The 21,736-nt window shown below is 45.0% G+C and overlaps 1 protein-coding gene across 1 annotated transcript; it reads right to left on the minus strand.

The window, feature by feature from the left end:
• Positions 1 to 4,217: 4,217 nt before the first annotated feature.
• Positions 4,218 to 21,379, minus strand: FBXO32 (F-box protein 32; the record flags this gene model as incomplete). The annotated part of the gene is made up of 8 exons (XM_008940991.1): positions 4,218 to 4,828; positions 5,513 to 5,656; positions 6,746 to 6,928; positions 10,519 to 10,703; positions 11,576 to 11,669; positions 18,743 to 18,835; positions 19,474 to 19,523; positions 21,242 to 21,379. Coding segments are annotated over 8 exons (977 nt in total), but the record flags the coding sequence as incomplete, so codon positions are not given.
• Between the last annotated feature and the right edge of the window lie 357 nt (positions 21,380 to 21,736).

A 21,736-nucleotide genomic window follows, 5' to 3' on the forward strand; every position in this document is an offset into this window, starting at 1 on the left:
ATGCCTTTCATTTCATTTCTAGTTACAACTTTAAGGACAAATAAAACACATGCCCTCTTCCATATACAAGTAGGTATTTTTAATTACTGTAGATTAGTTCCTAAAGATGAGCATATTTGTTGTTTCAAATTAAAATGTCCTCTTGGTAGCAGACTTGTTAGCATTCCGTGCAGCACATGATGGCTGAAAAAAAGTGAGTTGCACCCTCAGTGGCCATCCCAGGAGGAGAGGGAGCAATGCCTCATCAGTGGAGGGCCAATATCTCTGGCATCCAACATATCAATGTACTGGGGACTGCATGTGTCAAGGACAAGACACACTGTTCTCCCTAGGGCCATATCCTACAAAGGCAATTTGCTACCAACAAAATCACTGGAGGAAAATGTGGGACAGAAATCAGGTGCCAGTAAAGACACTCACAGCTCAGCAGCTACACACTGTGTGGATAGCTGGCCACATCTTCAGAGCCTTTAACAAGCATCATTATAATCAATAAGCCGAGAAAAACAGCACAAGCAGCACACCAAAGTCCCAAACCTTGTAACAGGAAGTCTTCATCAACCTGATCAGCCATCAGCTCCACAGGGACTGTGTTCTTGCCAACATGCCAGCTAGGAAGAGGGGCATTTTAATTTAAAGCTGTTATTTTGTTTGGCAAAGTGCTGATCTATGGGGAAGCTGTGCAACAGGTTTGTAAGAACAACTGCAGAGGACAATGCAGGTTTGCTGTCCTGGGCAGGAGATAGGCATGAAACAGCACATCTCATTTATTAGCTACATAACAGAATTTGAAATGTTCCTGCTCTAAATCAAATTTTAGCTACTAAGGGCCAAGGAATTTTCAAGGCAGGAAAAGCTGGTTTAGTACCTGCATACATTCTAGAAGGTGATAGCTTTGCAAGTGTAATTGAAGTCAAACAAAAATGGTAAAGAACAATTCAAAACCTGGGGCAAAGAAAAATAAAAAAGGTATTCCCATATACAGAAAGTGGTATGGTGCAATTAAATGTTTACATACAAAGCAATGTCTTTAGAGCAATACAAGCTTTCCTAATCACTTTACAAAATAAAAGTATCTAGAAACTCCCAGAGTGAAAAAAAAAATCTCAAACAGTGTAAGAGGAGGTACACACATTTCATGATCAAACTTTACCATACCATTGTTAGTATAAACAGCTTAAGGTATTTACAGCTCAAATTGTGCCTCTTGAAATAGCCATCACATTAAAACAAACTCCAGATAGCTGCCTCTTCTAGAAAGCTGCAGTGGATCTCTGCGATCTCTCCCTTCCTAAACCTCCTCCCCTGCACAATCTTTTTTTTTTTCTTACAGCACCAAGTTCTACTCTGTTGCACTGGTTAACATCTTCTGAAGATGAGACTTCCCTGGACAGGCTGGCAGGAGAATGCTGCTGAGAGAAAAACCCTCCTTTCCTAGTATAAGAACTGATGCATGTCTAATAGGAATGCATCGACTAACTGGAAGGTGAAATGTCATTTGAAAAGAACATTCTATTTCCAGAACACAAGTAAAAGTCTGTTTTCTCTTCACAACAGCTTTGCCACGATTGTCTTAAAATAGAGGTCCTTTGTGTGGGAACAGCCTCAAACCATCCTGCCTGGAAGTCCCTGTTATCACAGACAGTTTTGTTCCTCTGCCACCCTCAGGCGAGTAGAAGCCTTGGCACCACCGAAATGCTCATCGCCGTTTTAAATAAAGAACAAGAGTTCCAAGATGGCCACAGTATCTCCCTGTACCAGCCACTCCAGAAACAATCAGTTCCCCAAAGAGACTGAGGTCCTATTTGGCAGTTGCTGTAGCAGGAGGGTAATGACTGAGGCAGGAACTGAATGAGGCTTATTCTGTTTCCACTGTTTAGTCTGTTTTGTTCTCCAGTACAGTAGCTGCTTGGTTTCCTGCTGCTGTGGATACCAACCACAATACCCCAGGACCTCATACAAGCAACACGCAAGTGTCTGTATGTATGAACAAATCATCTTCTGCACTTTGACCCTTTAAGATTACACACTGCTAAGAAATAAAAACACACTAAATTTTATAAATAGGAGCCTCAGTTGCACATTAAGTTCATTGTCAATGTGACCCATGCTCTATGGGCAGAGGACACAAACACTTTGCTCAAGACCAGTGAAGGTCTGACAGAGGCAATGATTGGAACCATTTCCAAACTGCAGCTGGACACAGATTCTGCCTGGTTGTGCAGGGAATGCACTAGGCTGGGTGCAAACCTGAGCTTAAAATTCACCCAGTGTCAATCCCATAGTGGGTGTCACCTGCTGAGCACATACTCAGACTAGGCAGAACACCTCAGCATTTCATACCAAAATACTGTTGCTCCTCATCACAACAGATTGGCTCACTACGGGTGGCAGAGACAAGACTGAAACAAGCCAACCCCAAGTCAGAGCTGGAAACAGAAGATGCCAAGGGGCATGAGACCTCTCACTGCTAAAAAAAAAGGAGCTACAAGAATCTCCAAATACAGCAGCAATGCTTCTCTTGCATCACTTGCGGGTTCCTGTCCTTAATGTCCTCACTCACCAAGTCAGATTTTAGCCTTGCCTACCTACTGCCATCAATGCAGGAATGAAAACAGAAGCTGGCCTGCTTCTCTCAAGCATCCCTCCAGACAAGCACAAGTTCATTCTTCCAAGATAACAGCTTTTAAATCACTTTCAGTTGGCATGAGTATGATCAGGCATATGCTTTCCACCAGAAAACTGATGGATGGCGCATCAACGCCAAGATAAAGCTCCCTACCTCACATGTATTTTCTCATCTCTGGAGAGTACCAAGCTCTGGACCATGGCTAAGAGCAGTACAGGCTTAGAACTCTCTGGAAGAGCAAAATCTCATGTTTGGTGTTGGAAGACAGGAGGGCAGTTCTTGACAGCATTTTCCTAGTTCTCCTTCCCCCTTCCCCACTGCTCCGTCTAGAGACAGGCTTTTCCCTTTTTAAACCTTTTCAAGAGCATGCAAAGTGATTTAGTTTGCAAAAATGCAAATACTGTCAACTTCTTCAAATATAAATGGCTGCAGAAAAGTGTTGAAAGTCAGTTATAAAAATGTAAAAAAAGAGAATATTTAACAATTAACTCAAGTAGTTCTTCCTGAATTGTCCTGAGTACTCCTCTTCCTCAATTCTTTGTACAAAGTCACAACTCACTAAATATTTACCCTTCTGAGGTATTCTGCTGACATCATGCAGAGAGAAAGTGCTACATAGGAAATCTGCTGGCACATGGCAGAAAAACCTTCCCACTGCAGGTTTTCAAACTGTTGTAACTGAATTCTTCTAGCTCCACTGCAGGGAAAAGTGAAGCCCTGTGTGCAACAGAGGAGCCAGTGAGCCAGATCATGGCCACAGCTAAGTTCATTTAGCCACTTATTCCACAGGACTAAAAATTTAGCTCTAGGGCACTGGAAGCAGAAAGGACTAAGGCTGAGTATCTGCCACTGGCACAGAAATAACCAAAGATGTCAAGTGCCACACTGGAAATCCCTTCCCTACCCCAGTCCTGACTGCTGTTAGGAAAATGCTGACTGATTTCTTCATGCCATCTTGCTCATAGCCCTGAACTCCAGTAGTCTGAAATTAAACATGTCAGTCTTCCAGCAAATAAAAATCGCATCATTGACCAGATTCAACAGCCCAGTTCTCCCTGCACTTTACCAGCGCCAAGACTGAATTCAGTCTGAACTAACTATTGACAGCAGTGGGAATACAGAGCAGTGGGTATGCTGGAAAATGTGGGCTTGAAGAATCAGACCCTAACCTCACTTGGGATTTCAAACAGGGCAGTGAACAGTGGAGTTGATACAAATTCACATTGTGAGATTAAATTCAGTCCTTTGTTTCTCTATAATAGAACTTTCTCCCTTTTAGATAATCTTCAACCTTGTGGCTTCTCTTCTCTTCTGCTGAGTCTTTCACAAAACCAACATATTAAGAGGATGGAGTAAAGTCTTAGGTATTTATATGGTGCCCATCATCTAGGCATTCAAGCACTGAGTAGAGCAAGAAAGTAATATAAAGAGGTAAGCATTAATACAAGAAAAGATGCTTACTATCAGAAACGTTTCCCTTTAAATCATTGTACAAAATACAAAAGTTCACATTGTACACTGGATTTTTGTTTGAAAGGTACTCAATCTGTTAGAGGTAGAAAGTGGTATGTTGCAATTCTCTCCCAAGTAGGCTAGAGTTCTATCCTAAGTACTTCAAAATGTGTCCTTTTTAAAAACATAGAAGTATTATTAAAGTTTTCACAGATATTTTTCATAAATATTTTTAAAACCTCATTTATAAATATGTATGCTAAATAAAACCAAATGGAGGAACAGTTCAACAGTCCTAGCCTCATATTGCTTTCTCTCTATTAGACACAAGCCAAAAGAGCTCAAATGGTTGTGGGGCAAATTCTTTTTTAACTTCTAAAACCAAAAAAAAAGAAGTTTTTTGCCCTGTATCTTGTACTCTGATCATAAGAAAGGGACTCTGTACACATGCTGCATTTATACACCAGTCCTATGGAAGTCTGTATTCCTTAAGTGCTGCGCATCAGTGAGCAATTTCACCTTTCATCTCCAAGATCCTCTTGTTCCTTGACTCAGAAGCTTGAATAAACATGAATATTTACACTATTTACAAATGGAGTGTCCAAGTTCAGTGGCATATTGTCCTGTGAGAATCACATAAGCTGGGGTGACCAGAGTTCAGAACCTGAACAAGTTGATGAAGTCCTGTGGTGAAAGAGAGGTGGAACAAGTCTCTGGGTTGTTGGCTGTGCAAGGGTGATCAGTACCCTGGGAGAGGAAAAAACAGCTCCATTTAGAGACTGCAGAAAAGGTGCCAGAGCATCAGCCAGCTTAGCACTGCCCCTCTGCCAGACATCCCACTTGCAAACAGAGCAGAGCCCAGAATAGTATTTCTACTCCCAAAGCGAGCAGCTCAGAATTAGGCTTCATTTTAGGAGCTACTGGCAAGGCATGAGAAAACCAGCAAAGTTCCAATTCATTCTTTTCCCATCTTCTAAGGGAAGAGAGGCTGGAGTTTACCATCAGCTACAGGAGTTTGGCTCCAGACACATGCCTTGGATATCACCACAGTGGCCAGGAGATTTTTGTCCTGGGCTGTTTTGTAGCCATTGGCTCTTGCTCTAGCTAATTTTGTTGCCAAGACTTCCACCTCCATGGGATGGGTAGAAGTAGCTGCTGGCAGTGCTATGACAACTTATTGCAGGCAACCCTACAGTATGCCCATCTCCCTCCCCTCTGGCCCTGATGGACACTACGCTTGTTCAACAAAGATGGGATCTCTGAAGCACAGAGGACAAAGGGTCCTAATAGCTGAGGAAGGATTAAGATGTAGGAACACACTGGGTTTGGCAGGCAGACGAACTGCAGCACCCTAAACCAGCTGTAATCAGGGGAGACACTGTGCCCCATGGCTCCTGTCCCAGTCGAGTTTGTCCCATCAGCATCTCCTACCTTCCAGGAGAGGATGTGACAGTGCCTGCACAGCTGCAGTGTGTCACCATACTGCTCCTTCCGTGGGTAGCACCTGATGAGCTTGAAGTACATCTTTTTCCAATCCAGCTGCCCCTTGTCAGACAAGATAAGCCGTTTGCGAATCTTCAAGGAAAAAATCATAATTTTAGTAGTAAGAAAAAAAGTTTTGTTCTCTGCAGTTCATGTTCTTTTCTCCCTTAAGTGCCATCCTTGCCAGTCCCATAACAATTCCTTTACAACACCAAGAAAGCTCCTGCTCTGAATATCCAGCTACAACCAGCTTCCTGATGACAACAGCCTCATCTCACTGCTATCAGGGTCTATCCCCCTTCCATGAACATTACTGTATGAAAGCCTGAAACACTGGGACCTATTTTATGCTTTAGCCACCACTTCTAGCTGGCAGGACAGTGAGTAATTGCACTGAGCAGTTTCAAAAGTTATTGTTTCTTCAATGGCTCTAAGAGTCAGTGATTTGTCACATTAGCTTGGGAGGCACCCATCTTTCTTTCAGGGCTCATTAGCTGCAAAGAGTAGAAGATCCAGAGTGAGCAAGTAGAGACAAGCCAGCAAAGAAATCTGGCACATGGTCCCTAGGTGCAGAGCTCTGGTATAAACACCCTAGCCATTCAACCAGAAAGAGAGGGATTTTTTTTGTTTTTAAGTTTAGAGGGCCCCAGATTACCAGCCTGCAAAGAGCCAAAGATATTTATACAGGTACAACATGGGAAGCAGCAGGGCTGTTTTCCACATCCCATCCTGTCACTCATGAAACAGCTCAGAGGGGATTTCTTGCTCTAAAGGGCAAGAGAGTTCAGCTCATTACTCATGGACCACATCCACAGAGACTCTCTGCAAGGGTGTCAGTCCCTGGGACATCAGGGTGACTGCTGGAGCTTGCCTGCACGTTTTCCCCACACACGTGGGGTGAGGAGCAACTGCATGACTTGCAGTTGTTACCACCTGGATTAGGGTTGAAGTTCACCATACAACTAGAATTCTTCAGGCTCTTATTTCAGGAATCATCGCTGTGGCATGCAAAATGCTCTGCATAAACCATCTTCACAGCCATTCCCATGCCAGCCTGTATTATCAGCTTTCAGCACAACCCTTAGATCTAAGACATAATCAAGTCAGTGTCCTGCCCGTGTGTGCTCACTTGCTGGTGGTGTACACGCAGCAGCTGAGGGCAGTTCGTGCCCCTCCTTGTACCTGTCTGTCCGTGAAGTGGTACTGGCAGAGCTTCTTCCACAGCAACCGGTCTTCACTGAGCACCTGCAGGTCAGGAGCCACCTGACCAAGGCTCACCAAGTCTCTCCCATCACTCAGTCGCTGCATGATGTTCAGTTGTAAGCACAATGGCAGGTCTGTGAAAGTGGTTCCTTTAAAGGCAGGCTGGAAGAGAGACAAAACTAAGCTCACAGGAAGCTGAAAACAAGCAATTTCAGCTTGCAAAAGAGTTACTGCTTTTTAAGCACCGCTCCTCACAGAACAATCAGCAATTCTCTCTCCTGAATAAGGAGACATTTTCTATAAAGACTTTTGACCTCCTGCCCCAGAACACTGAGATATCCTCAAGGAAGCAGACACATTTATATTACAATAGTTAAAACTGCAGTCACAGTGCAAGCCTCCTTATCCCCTTTTTGTCCATCCCACATGCATACTCATGAGACACTGCTCCCAGAAGCATCACCACCAGCTTTCACTGCAGCAGGACACTGGCTACGTTGTGGTATCAGTTATTAACCACACAGGTCTCTCCACCACAAGGGACACGGGCATTACTTCTCAAGCTCAGCCTCCTGTTACACAAGTTGCTGGGAATATCATGCTCTTCTGACATGTGTTTTAGCTTATGTCATCACAAGATCCTGCTGTAACCACAGCAGTGACTGATGAGTACCCACAGCAAGATTTTTCCCTGCACAGCCCCCCCCGGAAACTGCTGGCAAGGGTAACCTTTCCTCTGTGAGCACTTGAAGGACTTACCCCTTTCCCATCAGTGGTAGCCATGGCCTTCCAGGCTGGTCAGCCACACGACAGCACACCCTAGCCCAAACAGCCAAGAGCCACCTTCACTCCCTATCCACCTTCACGTGGTCTACACAAGGTCCATGACCGTTTTGCAAATGCACTTGGTGGCACAGCTCCAGGAAAACTTGACCAGACTAGATCTTGAGGTCCTGCACTCAGGGGAAATCAGAGGCACGCATGGGAGCATGGCATCAGCAAGGACCACAACCCAGGCTCCAGATGCTCCAAAATCAGCTCCAGCCTTATTAAGGCAGACAGCAGCTTTTAGGATTGGGCCCCAACAAAGAAACAATGTTAGAGAGATGTGCCAAGTTTATCATTTACCCTGCATAGAGATGCTGCTATTTTAAGTTGCAGAGTCACAGCACCCATCTTGCAGTAGGCAGAGCTATTAACCCTTTCAAACAAGAAGCACGCAGACTGCCACCAGGAGAGGAACACTGCACAAGGCTGCTTTTAATCATAGGGTCCCACCTCCAGCCACCCCACTGCAGGTGAAGCTCCCTGGGCACAAGAAGCATGTCTGTCCACAAATAGGTCCCACCTGCCCTTCAGGGCCCCAGTCACCAGCCTGCCCAGACCACACAGCACTGCCTGTCACCTGCAAGGACCACAGCTTTTCTACCAAGCCATCATTTTGGGTCATCTCCACCAGCAAGACAAGTCTGAAATCCCCTCCAGAAAGGGTGAATGGTCTCTGCCATCTCCAGAGAACTTTTCTTCCCATGACAGATTTAACACTGCATGCTGAGAATTAAGTGGTGGGCAACACTGCCTGGTTACACACAGAATGCTTCCTTGGTACAATCCGTGAGTCCAGACTCAGCCACACTGCCCGTCAGTGCAAACTGAGGTTATATTTTGGAGTAGGAAGAATGCTCTGGAACCTCCTGTTGATCTCCCTTGTCACCTTGTCTTTGGCATTCTCCTGCACTCTATGTATGAGCTTTGCTAGGGCAAGACTAAGCTCAGAGGCTCTTGAGTTAAAGAATACAAACCCAAACAACCCCGAAGTTCATGCTTATGTCTTATTCCTGAAGAAACCAATGTGACCCAAGTAAATCCTTACAGGTTTTCTGAGTTAGGGCCAAAGACTTATCTGCTACTTCTTTTCTCTCAGTTCTCCTTTCCAGGACTTTTCAAACATTACTTTTGGAGAAAGGACATAGATTAGATCAGAGCAGATCAGTATACTGTCACTTTCTGGACAGAATTTTTTAAGCAACTCTAGCACACAATATTTTGCAAGTTCTTTTAAAAAAGGTTTATGTCTTGGCTGTTCCAAGACATTCTCCCTCTCCAGAAACACCAGAAGCACTCAGTGGACTGTAAGCAACTGACTGCAGAGCTGAGCCTGTTCTTCCTTCCTCTAAACTCAGCTGGTTTTGTTCTAATTTGACCTGAAGTAATTTTCAGCAGTAAAGTTTTTTTGCAAGCTTAACATCCATTTTTTAGAAAAGTGCCCATGAACCTACATGTAAGTCTGCATAAAAGGCAATTCTATTCACAAGCAATATTTTATCTGCTTTCGTCTGAATAGGCAGAGCTCTTTGAAATGCTTGTCTGTACTTTGAGTCCCTACAGCAGTGGAAAAAACCCACAATGTACTACTGAGTTGAGCAGCAGGAGGTAGGTCCTGACCTGTGGTGCACTCAGGGCAGCAGATAACTGGGTGGAGCTGACCCTGGCAATGCCCAGACACAGGCCAGCTCCCTGGCTGATAGAGCTGCTGTGGCCCAGAAGCCATCGCATAGTTGGGCCAGTGCTTCCCCTGCAAGGAAAAGGGAGCTGCAGGCCACCCAGAGAGGTGGACACCAGAAGGGACAACAGAGGTGGTGCCAAGGTCACTATCAGGTAATGTACTGCTGCTTCTGCAGCTCTTCAAACTCCCTGGGACCTCCCAGAATTCATTGCCTATGTTACTCTAATCGAAGGGCCAGAAATTGTTTCTTGGTGTTCCCAGAGAACACAGCCATGTAAAATGATGAAAGCAGGCCCTTTGCTTAATCCTTTGCAAATGCCTCTGATAGGCCACCAGGGAAAAAGGGCTTTTTATATTCCCTTGGACTATGCCTTGGTCTGCCCAAGTGGGAATTTTACAGTCCAGTTCACTGTGGAAAAGTCCTACAGTGGGCACACCAACAGAGATCAGCACTGAGGAAAAGCTTTAATGTTTCTGTGACATATCCAAGGTGGAAAAAAAATCTAGATACAGTCCTGGGCTGTAGGAATCGCTACCTGAACAGAAGGGGTGGGACCAGATGACCTCCAGAGGTCCCTTCCAAGCTCAAGCCTTCTGTGATTCCGTTAAGCAAAGCAAGTTCATATTTTATTTCCATACAAAGCCAAGTTAGGAATTTATCAGCTCATACATCTCTTTCTCATCCCCATAGACATGTTGAAAAAACAGATGTTGAAAAGGCAGGACTCATCTGGCTGGAATAGGCAGCTCCAGACTACTGGAAGAATCATTGATATTTTCAGCCAGGAAGCATGAAGTTATGCAGCTATTTGGAAATTTGCATTTAGTTTACAGATTAAACAATCTAAAGCCCTCAACTATCTGATAAACAAGTTTTGAAGGCATATTCTCAGTTTGAGAGCGCCCAAATTGAGTAGAGGCCTAGTCTCTGAAGGCTATCAGGAGAGGAGATAGTTTCCTGCCCAGTCCTGTTCGCACAGCATTTCATGGCCACTAAGGAGTCCAGCCACAGGCTGAAACCAGGAACAGTGAGTGTGATCCTGGGTTCTGTACACAGCATTTGCATCACAGGACACAAGTAACGCAAGGAATGTATCCCGTTATTTTAGCAGCTCCAGGTCCTTCCCCAGCACTCTGTGGTTGCATTAGGAGTACAGTGATATGCAGTCACCCATATGAGAGCTGCTACATGAGATGGTTTCACACAAGAGCCACATTACTTTTAGCTTTCAGGATTTCAGCTTACCCTGGTGATCTGAATGTTGTTCAGTTGCTGCTGCCAGTGGAGAATACTCTCCATCCTGTGCACCCACATGTTGATGTTTCCAACCAGGACAGACTTTCCAACCCGTTGAACTAACGTGCAGAGGGATGTGTAGAGGGTCTGCAGCAATTCCCGTATTAGCCTGATGTTCTGCTGATCTTCAAGGACTTTGGAAGAACAGGAAAGGTTAAAAACAGGAACTGTCCAAATCCTTTTCTAAATCTACATGTTTCTTAGGCAAGTCATCTGCTACGACCTCACAGGACAAGAGTCAGCCTGCACTTTTTTTAGAAGAAAGCACTTAAACATTAGCCAGGCACAGCAGGTTAGACAGCAGATGGAAAGATCCTCCTAGGATAAGCAGATGAAAGACCTGCACTTTCTGCAGCACTTCTCATTTCCAGTCACTGGCATCCAGCCAGTTCTCCTCTACAATATGGGCGAGAGGTTATCTCTGTGCACTTCTTCCCCATCTACCCCAGCTGATGTGCAGGGAGACAGCTCAGGATCCCCTGTCTGCTTTGGTATATATGCACTAACAGGGCGCTCAATTCCCAGGCTTCAGTCAGAGCTAAAGCATCAGGGAGGGAAATACCATGTCTCAACCACAATTCAGGCCCCTCAGCAGGTGAAGACAGCCCTTGAACTTTCCTTTCCTCTGGAGCAGTGGGAGCACTTGATGATACAGCAAACTGGCAATAAGGCAGCAGCAGAAGCTGCAGCTGTGCCAGGCTGGGGGCAGAAGCAGCCACCTCTTCTGCAGTCAGAAACAGGACTCAGTAGGATGCAGAAGGGGTGGTAGCAAGGGAAGTTGGAGAAAGAGGACTTGCCTCTCAGATACCTACCAGAACACAGACATTTCTTCCCACTCCCTCCCCCATGTCCTTCAAGGGAAAGTGGAGCTGCACTACAGAAGTAAGCAGCAGTGCCCCTCTTCACCTGTCTCGCATTTCCTGACTATTCTTGAGAATGTGGTTCACAGAGTACACCAGATTAAATCAGACCCCTCCTCCTTCCCCTCACTCTTTCCGTTTCTTACCTTTCTGCACCACTTTCTCCAAAATGTTCATGTAGTTTTTCTGGGCAATGCCACTCAGTGACGTCAGCTGCGACTTTGCTATCAGCTCCAACAGCTGTGGATAAAAATAGAAGTCGCAAGGCTTAGAGCACAGAGATACCTTTCTAATCTTGTCTCCTGGTCACATGACACAGCAAAACAGTCCAGAGACTTGTTTGCTGCTTGAAATAAAAGGGAGTCCAAACAACGAGCAAGCTAGGGCAAAGGGAGAGGAGAACAGAAGCCAAATGATTAAACCCACATTGAAAAGGGTGGAAAAAAGGCATTCTAATGATCAAGAGGGGAGAAAACCCCAATTTCATGGTTCAGAGATGCAGAGAAACCACAGAGCAGTGCTCAGACTGACAGCCTCTCTTCGCACCACAGGAACAGACAGCCGACATCACCGTTCTTCACCGGGGTGTAAACAAGCAGCATCATGAGGGAACACAAGCAAATGCCTGGTTGGATGGGGACATTATTGATGGAGCATTAATGAGAATCAGACTCCACAATTTACGTCAAACTCCTGAGTTGCATGGGTTTTGTCAGAGTGCTGTCGCCACGACAGAAAGATTAAGTACTATATTAAAAACAAACCCATGCAACCCAAACCCCGATTCCCCAGGGCTTCCCTCCCCATTTGGCTCTTATCCTGCAACACCAAACCACCTTCCCCTGTTTGTTAACCTCCCTGATGGAAATCCCACTTTTACTTTTGATCAGGATTTGCTTCCCATCAACTGATCTCCAGACTTATGTATAAGCTGAACACTCAGTTTGGGCTTCAGCAGCTGAAGAAAGCATTTCCCACAGGGAAGATGCCCTCTCCTCCCCAGCTCGCTACCACCACAAGAACAGCTGTGGAAGTTTCCTATGGATCATGCTCTGCAGAACATGTGGTCTGTGATCTTCCAAGCCTTCCTCCCTTCCCCCACCATTATATAAATACAGACTATCCACGTGTCAGTCCATTTGTTTTGGATGTACATAGCCTTCTCTTTTAATTTAGAAAGGAAAGGAAAAACCTTTTATGCTACAAATCAATCAACACGTTACCGCATGACCAGCTTATTAATCCTTTATCATCTGCAGCTACAGTATCCCATTGCTGGCACCACAGAGTCCAGAGAAGGTGCAGCTACTTGTGTCAAGTAACTAAGATGGCTTTTGACAAGACTTGATAAGTCATGAACTGAACTGTTTGCCCTGCTCTAAGAATGACAGGAATGTATCCAAAAAGTCACAGGCAGCTTGCCATGAGGCAGGGAGCTCAGGGAGAGGTATCCCTGCAGTCAGTCATTTGCTCTGTTCATCTGAGGTGCTAGCATGTGACTGCCAGTTAGCAGTGAACTCACCTATAGGGACTGAACTCTTCCACTTAATTTCCAGGCCAACACCACCATCAGATCACTTTGAGTTTACATTGTTAGTATCTTGCACCTCACATGATTAAAAGAAAACGAGACAGACCTGTGCTAACCCCCATAAAAAGCAGGCTGCCTGCTTTCTCAGCTCATCTGGGGGAAAGGAGACAAGAGTCAGATAGTGTTCGATGCACAGGCATCAGTGGATCTTCTTGCCATATCAGCTAAGCTGAGATCACAGTAACTGAGATTTTTTTAATATACTGTTAAAAACAAGGCAGTTTGCAAGTTTTTTGAGAAGTTTCATAAAAGGCCTTTTCTTAATTTTTGAAATACTGAAGGAATAAGTAAAAGGAAAATCAGTGTCCCAAAGTAGCCTGCAATACTCTGCTTACACTAAACTATTTAGCCTTCAGACCTTTGATTATAGTGATCAACTTGCCAGACTCCATCTGTACATTAGCCACACATGCACTCAGCTCTTCTGTGCATAAACAACTGCTGTCTCCAGATTGCACTGTTCTGGAACTGGCACACAGAGCTTCCTCCAGGCTGGGTGTTCGCAGTGTTGTGTCCGTGACTGAAAATGCCAAAATGCACCCAGTGATAAGCATCATGTAACACTGAGCTAGACACCAGGGCTAGTCTGTAAGAGGGATAAGGATAAAAACCTCAAGTTCCTTGAAGAATGCTAAACTGGTACAAAATTTAGCCAAAGGAACAGATTCAAATTTGCCTTGTCTGTGTTTATCAGGGTTCAATTTATGTGCAGTGAACCAGCTCAGATATCGTGTGTCACCTCCCTTCCCCTGCAGCAATAAACACAGGATGAAATTCCATATGAAAACTATGTTGTGAATACTTCTAGGGCTACTCCACTCCCCAGAGACCGCTGACTGAAGCCACTGCCTAGCCCTCCAAATCAAAAGATCTTTTATTCTTCTATGCTCCTTTAAGAGAAAGGTAAGCAATGGAGTTTCTGTGCCCCACACACTCCAGTGCGTTGAGGGTCTTTTAGTGTTGGCACAGATCCAGCAGAGGATGGTCTCCATTAATGGGCTGCCAAATTGGGGTCTACAGCATTATAAAAATAAATCAATGTTGCCACTTGCATAACAGACTAAAAGCAAACTGATGAATTCAGATTAATGCTGAGTAGGGTAAAAAGGCTGGAGAGCTGCAAGCATGTATGTTGTGATGCTGTTGTATTAAGTCCAGCCCACGCTCAGAGGGACAGATGGTAGTAGAGAGTGCACAGGGAAAGGTTAAGAGCAATTTGAAAAGCCCTGCTTTTCAAAAACACCAAGTGATTGCATTCCAGCCAATTCCAACTGGAGCTAGGAAGTCTGCAACACCTCCAGAAAACCAGATCTTAGATCCCAATTCACTCTTTCTACTCCTCAGAAGCTGAAAAAGGTGACCTGGTAGCTTCCCCAGAAAATCCATCCTACCAATTCACCCCTATTTTGTTTGCTCTCAGAGATCTGCCAGCACCATAGAGAAAAGGCAAGAGATGCAGTGGGCTATTCCAGAGCTTCTGCAAAGCTGGCGGGAGACAGCATCATCCACAGCAGGGCAATAACCTACTCTCTTCCCCAGGAGTATGATGGGGCTTCTGCTCCAAATGCCCCCAGCAGTTGGTCTAAAGCCACTGGTGCAATGAACCATTTGGGTCTGGAAGCAGAGCAGGTCCTCCTGCCATAAACACATAGGAATAAAAACCAGCAAACAAGATACTGCTATGTGGCAGGGAGCAAGGGCCCCCATTTCAGGGCCATGAGAACACGCTGCTCTGCACCCATGACTACTGTGTACAGCTTTGCTTAGACCTGCTATATCCAGAAGACACTTCCACCACTGTCTCAGTTCAACAGTGGGGTCTGCAGGCAACCCATACACCAAACAACACAGCTAGGGGCTTACAGCACAGTCAAAAAATCCTCAGTGGCCTGTGGTGCAGAGTAGGAGGATATAACCTTGCCTCAAAAAGGGAAATGCTTTGTAATGGTTAAAATCACAAGTCTCAAACTACTTAAGTGTAAATCCCCCTTTGAATATCCCAAACCAGCTATAGGGAAGCTGGACTGCACCCTGTGGGGATCCATAAGCTCCTCCTGGTCAGCCACGTGGCTCCTCACATCTAGACTGCTTAGAGAGGCAATGGGAAAACTCCTCTAGCCACCCACTGCTCTTCACTTTGCAGCTGAAATATCACAGTGGCTTTGGGCTGGGAGGCAGAGGAAGAGCAAGGCAAGTTAGTGATTTATGGCACAGGTGCTGACAGATCTCCATGGACAGCATCAAGCTGATACTCTTCCAGCACAGGACTCACAGAGCTAATGGCTATAAAATCTTAGATTTAAGCAACTACTTAAGCAAGCTGCACACTATCTAGATCATGTTATTCCAGAAGAGCTATACCCAAGCAGCTTAACCTGACCTAAGCTTTTATGATCAGAAACATCACATTCCCTTGAGATGTTACTATACAACTGTCAGATGATAAATCTTTCTGAAGGAAGCAGCCTGCAAAATCTCACTATCATCTGAACAGAGTGTTCCCAAAAGGAGAACCAACAACTTCTGGGCTGCTGGCACTCGTGTCTGCTCACACTAGTTACGCTTACAGAATGATTCCAGTCATGTCATATCTGCAAGCCCAGAGAAAACAGGGCTGCTTCAAGAGCAGTTTTTTTTCTCCAGACTAAACAATACCAATTCCCTCAGCTGATCTTAAGACTTTTGCTCTAGATCCCTGACCAGCTTTGTTGCTGCTCTTTGGACAAGCTCCACCAAAATTAGGAAAAAATTCTTCATTGAAAGGGCTACCAAGCATTGGAACAGGCTGTCCAGGGAGCTGGTGGAGTCACCATCCTTGGAGGCATTTAAAAGCCATGTAGACACAGCACTTAGGGACATGGTTTAGTGGTGCACTTGGCAGCATTAGGTTAACAGTTGGACTTGACCTTAAGGACCTTTTCTAGTTTGGGTCCTCTGGGTCAATCACACTTCCCTACTAGCTCTAAAAAGGGAACATTGTCCTATGACATGTAGGCAGATGCTAGTTCACAAGATCAGCGGGGACCAAGCCACAGCACCAACACCTATCTTAGCACTTCAAACACTGTATCAGCAGACTGTCAAGACAAGATTGATGGAGGGAAATTTCTCCCACTTCAGTTACATGAACTCACTGGCTACAGCTATTGGTATTTGCCCATGGAAAATACCTGCCCAAGCCTCTTGCAGCTCACACCACCTCACTTGACAGAGGTGCCCATTATATCAGTGCACCATTAGAAAGTTCAAGAACTTTGTTTAGGTGTATCTTAAACAGCAGACACTTCTGTACAACATCAACAAAAAAATCAACACTGAGAACACCACAGTACTTAAGTTCAGAGAAATTCAGAAAGAAACTCTTGGAGAAAGGCAAGCTGATTTTCAGCCCCTGAAAGCCCATTTTTGCTTTCAACAGTTATGTAGCCTATTTCTCTATAGGGCAAGCTTGGGTGTAGCCAGCAGAATCCCAAGCCTGCAGCTGTTTCTCTTCTTTCCTCCCCTATGGACATACTCATTCCTCCAGCCTCTAACTCTAAACTTCCCTCCTTGGAAAGCATTTGCTTGATGAAACAAGTAGTGTGACATTCATCAGATACCTGGATCAACGGGTGGAACTAGAGAACAAGAAGGAAGGAGGAAAAATGTTTTGCCTGCCAACGTTCAAGGCATTTTCCATGTGACAGATTGCTCACCTGTGTGCTCAAGCAGGCATCTGCTTTGTGAAGGACCATAAACAAGATCCACATCTAGAAGGAGCCTTTAATGAGTAAATCTGGCACAAGGCATTTTCTGAGCTACGATCCACCAGAAACTTAGCAAATACAAGCCTTTCATTTTAAGAAATCAGTTTCATGTTTTATCCATGGTACCAGGTTTAATATCTTTAATCTGCCAAACCACAAGTCAGTCTCAATTAGCTTCGTACTTCTCAGTAGTGCTGTATCCTTAAAAGTGCTGGGGGGAAAACTACTCTTAAAAAGCTCAGAAGAGAGAGAACTTGTAGGAACAAGGACACATGCTGACTTCTATACAGAATACTACTATTTTGGATACACAGCAGATTCAGGATGCTTTTATGATGTCCATGGGAAAAAGGGAGCCTGGGCATCCCCACCAGGCCACACTGACTTCACTGAAATTTGTTTGCTCTTCAAAAAAAATTTAATGGCACTCCTTCTCAATCATTGTAGTCCCATGCAAGACACCCATTAGTGTTGAGCAGGAGAACATCACATGGTACAGCATGATCTGGTGCCATGCTTAGCAGAGGCCTTTGGAATTCTTCATTGTCACAAAACAGTCTGCCAAAGATCTCTGGAGCACCAATCAGAAGTTCTATTTTATTCTCCATTTGATTGAAGAGTTATAGCCTTGGAATGAACTGTTCCTTCCACAATAATTCCCCTAAAAATGACACATCTGTGTATATATTTTCTATCAGAAAACACCAAGTACCTCAGTGCTTATGATCACCTTCTCCGTACAAGCAGGAAAACAAGTTGTCCCAGGACCAGGAGAGCTAGGACAGCCTGAGTTTCCACAGACTTTTATTTCCCTTTCCCTCCCCGAGAGTCCCCACTCCCTTTCACCACCCCTACAGTGGGACATCCAAGTGATTGCTAGTGCCCTTCCTGCACAGTGGGTGGATAATCACCCCCAATGCCTATACCCTTCCCAGGGTGACAGAGGTTTTCATAGGCTCCTAGACAACAGGTGAACAAACCAAGTTCTTCCTTAGACACTTTTCATGACATTTGACTCAGCAAAGGGAAAGCAATACCAGTGCTGTTTGCTCCAAAACCTAAAACCTGAACAGCTGGTGCCTCACCAGTGATCAACTGCTGATGAGATGTGAAAAGGAGCTGTTTATAAACAGCCTCAAGCTAATAATTTTTTTTAAGCTTACTGAATTCCAAATCTTGATAGCCATTCTGAAATTTGAGATCAATTTGCAGATCACATGTGCATAAGCATATAAGCATCTGCACCCCTCAAGACAGTAGCTCCCCCAACCACTGCCATGCCTTTTGGCCACTCAGAAGCAGAAGAGAAGCCACCCCTGATCTGTTATGCAAAGCCAGAGCATAGTGAACCTGGGGCTGATGACTTTCCTACCAACTAACAGTGTCAAGACTAGCCAGAAGTTTCACCCACAGAAAACGCTGCCAGTCACACAGGATTAAGAGTCACCATGATCCTTAGAAGTTAAGAGCAGTGCCTCCAAGAGGTTCAGCCCATCCTCTCATAGCCAAAATACGCAGACCCAGAGTTTCTCCTGTGTTGCTTCAAAAGAGGCAAAGCTCCACAGTCCTTGTGTCACTGGAACATCCTGTGCTAAGAGGTCCCCACTGCTCTATGGCCTCTGCAGAGAGCCCATGCTCATTTTGGGGCTACGAGTATTACATTAAGAAGCTGAATGGAGAACTGCATATTTAGAAGGTAAATTTTCTGGGTTTTCCAAGTGAATTCCACAACTGAAAAGTAGTAGGGATGGTAGACTAAGGACAGCCCACCATCTACACTACCACCACCCTCCCTCTCCATTTTAACAGACTGAAGAAGAGGTTTGGGGCATCTATCCACACAACTTCCATCAAATACTTCATGCAGCAAAGCCCAACCCACCCACTCACATCCTTGGACCTCTTTGCCAGTGCTTCCCATCACCCAGAGCCTCCACCACCATCACAGCCAAAATAATCTCTGGCCTTTCACTCACCCTCACAACATAGTTGAATCTCCTGGAGTCCAGGATAGCACTAGAGAAGTCAAGTCGGTTGAAGGCTTCTCCCAAGGTGCAGTAACCATGGCGCTGAGAAGAAAAAACAGTCTGGGTCACGTTTTGTCAGACCTAAGTCCAGACAGCACTAGGAAGATGTGACCCAGGGCAACTCAATTTAGCAAGCTAATGGGTACAACCATGGGAGCAGCTCCCAGCCAGAGGAGGCAGGCCTGTGTCCCACAGAGCAGTGCTTCCTGAGGCCAGGAGCGGGCACGGCTCAGTGGAGAGTATGGTAGTTTCCCCAGAGTGACAGCATGGGTCAGAGTGGGCCATGTATACACAGCGTGCGAGCTCAGAGCAGTCCCGTACGGCCGCTTCTCTCCATGAGCTCAAGCAAGCCATTGTGATGAATTCCAATGATTTTCCATGTTAGGACTGTACTGGGTGAACGCCAAGAACAGTATTATGGCTTGGTCCGCAAATGGCTGTGTTTTTTTAACTGAGGGAAGCAAACAAGTCATATTTTAAACACATGTACAGAGACTTGTACAGCAAGCCCTGGCCCCCCGTGATTGGGGCTTAAAATCATTACTGAAATTCCAACCACAAGCCAGATCTTCCACTTATCTCCTAAGAGCTTCTGCTGATTTATATCAGCACAGGATCTTCCACTACTTGGAGGAGAAAAAAGTAGAAAAGGGGAACAAAGAACCTATGGAGGCACTTACCTCTTTTGTGCTCCCCTTGTGAACATAGATCCACTTCTCCTGGTGGAAATCTGTTTGGACAAAGACATTTTGCTCAGTTAATCTTCTGCCTTGCAGAGGGCTGGATCTCTGTTCCACTCATAACACTCCTTGCCCTTTTAGTGCAAACATTCATTCTGCGTTTACACCACCACACTCGAAAACAGAACTAGCCATTTGCTGACCTGCTTTGTTCCTATACTGCTTCAGTTGAGACTGTGGCCCTGAGCCATAGAAAGAGCTTATGTTTCAGTGATGCTGCTCAAGACTGTAAATGTTTAATCTGCCAGCCACAGCTATACCATAGTGCTTCCTCTTCTTTGGTCCCAGACAGTAAGTGTGGCTGACAGCCAGGTTTTGTTGTTATTGATTTTATTAACTATTCATTACCTTGGCTACAGGCTTAGGATTGAATGTCAAATTTGAAGTTGTGCAAAACTGTCATGAGACACCAGGCATGTGGGAGAGAGCTTTTAACAGTGAGGTCAGGCTCAGAGGAGCATGCTTGTGCTTTCAGCTAACTTGCTAAAAAAGAAAAACCTATTTGGGACCAAATTTTTCCTACTTCTAATTGCCTCTCCCTTCCCTCAGAAATGGGAGCTGTCCCATCCACTCCCCAAAATACCCTCCCTGTACCCACTACATACTGCTAGCTTGGTTTGCAAAAGAGTTACTTACTGTAAGCAGTTATGCTGCTTGGTCCTTCTCCTACCCCATTTTCACAGGGGCTTTTAACCCTGCTTTCACCACACGCTGGCAAATCAAGCTAGTGTAAGACAAACTCTTCTCCCCATCCTGCTACACTCCTTTCCTTAAAGGAAATATTGTGTTCCTGGAGTCTTTTTCCAACAAAGGATGCAGTGACATACCCCTGCCTGGTACTGAGAGCCCAAGGACAAACCAAGTCTCAGTTACAGGCATGCAGACTCTGCATCAAGCCCTCTTATATAGTAGTAGGTCAGAGTAGAATCCAGCCAAAAACTCATGGTAACATTTGTTTGTTCAGAGAACCAAATGCACCGAGGGGCCAACTTTTGGCATCAGTTTCTGAAGTCCTGGGGGATTCACAATGAGCTAATAGTAGTGTGGGAATTGTAACTCATTTCCTCTGTCTATGTTTACACTTGTGGTCTTCACATCTAACTCCAGTACCTATCTTGCAATCAGACCAACACAGACCTTGCTGTCCCTGCAGGCTTGCCCATGTCCTCCCACAGCACACCATCTGAGACCTCAGCTGCTCGCTGTGTGTACAGCAAGACTTCAAACCTTCCATTGTTTTGAGCAAGCTGAAATCTTACTTCATTTTTCATGCACTCCACACACAGAGATAGGATCAAAGCTCACATTCAGGCTTGTAGCCTCCAGTAACAGATTAGTGCTCAACATGCATATGGAAGGAAGAATAAATTTAGCCTGTTGTGCACAAGGAAGTCTACAGGGGAAAAAACCTGGAACTGGTTCATTTGAATGTACCATAGGAAAAAATGACCCTTCTTCTGACAAACACAAATGACAAAAATTTGAACACAACAAGTACAACTCCTCAGAGCTGGGATTACTAACAGGAGCATAAATCTTCATATTAAGCTGTATCCAAGTTCTCTGCTTAGGTCAAACATGGGTGCAAAGCCCTTCAAGACACTCTGGAAGACTCTTCATGCACCGTGCAAAACCTCCAGATATGAAGCTTTTTCCATTCTCCCACAGCAACTTTTATTTTTAAAAGAAGCCCTAATAGACATCTTACATTGAATCTTGGCTTTGTTATTCAGCAGGTCTTTTTTCCTCTTCTTGGCAGCAACATCATAGTTCAGGCTGTTGAAGAGATTCTCTTTGTTGTGATCATCCTTTTTACAAAAGCTGTGAATGACACAAAGCAAGGATTCTGTTTATTTCTGCAGTCTGCTGAACACTGTTTCCTACGAGGAGAGAAAATACACAGGTTTTCACTGTGAGTTCCAAAGCTGCCTCCTTGCAGGCTGCTCTCCAAAAGTCTACATGCAGTTTTTGCAGCCACTAGTGGAATTTTTAAGTGAGCCTCTGGTGCCTCATTTCTGTGCTAGTTAAGATACCCGTAACAGACAGGAGCAGGTAACACCAGCTGCAGCTGGTGCAAGGACACTCCTGGGCAGTGTTCTTTTCCTCCCTTTACCATGTTCCTCTCTTTAAGCAACACCATATCCTCCTACGGTAGGTGGCAGATCCCTCTGAGCCAGTCAGACTGCTACAGAAGAATGTGTTT

This window comes from Merops nubicus, unplaced genomic scaffold, assembly GCF_000691845.1.
Source record: "Merops nubicus isolate BGI_N331 unplaced genomic scaffold, ASM69184v1 scaffold22685, whole genome shotgun sequence".
Lineage (NCBI taxonomy): Eukaryota > Metazoa > Chordata > Aves > Coraciiformes > Meropidae > Merops > Merops nubicus.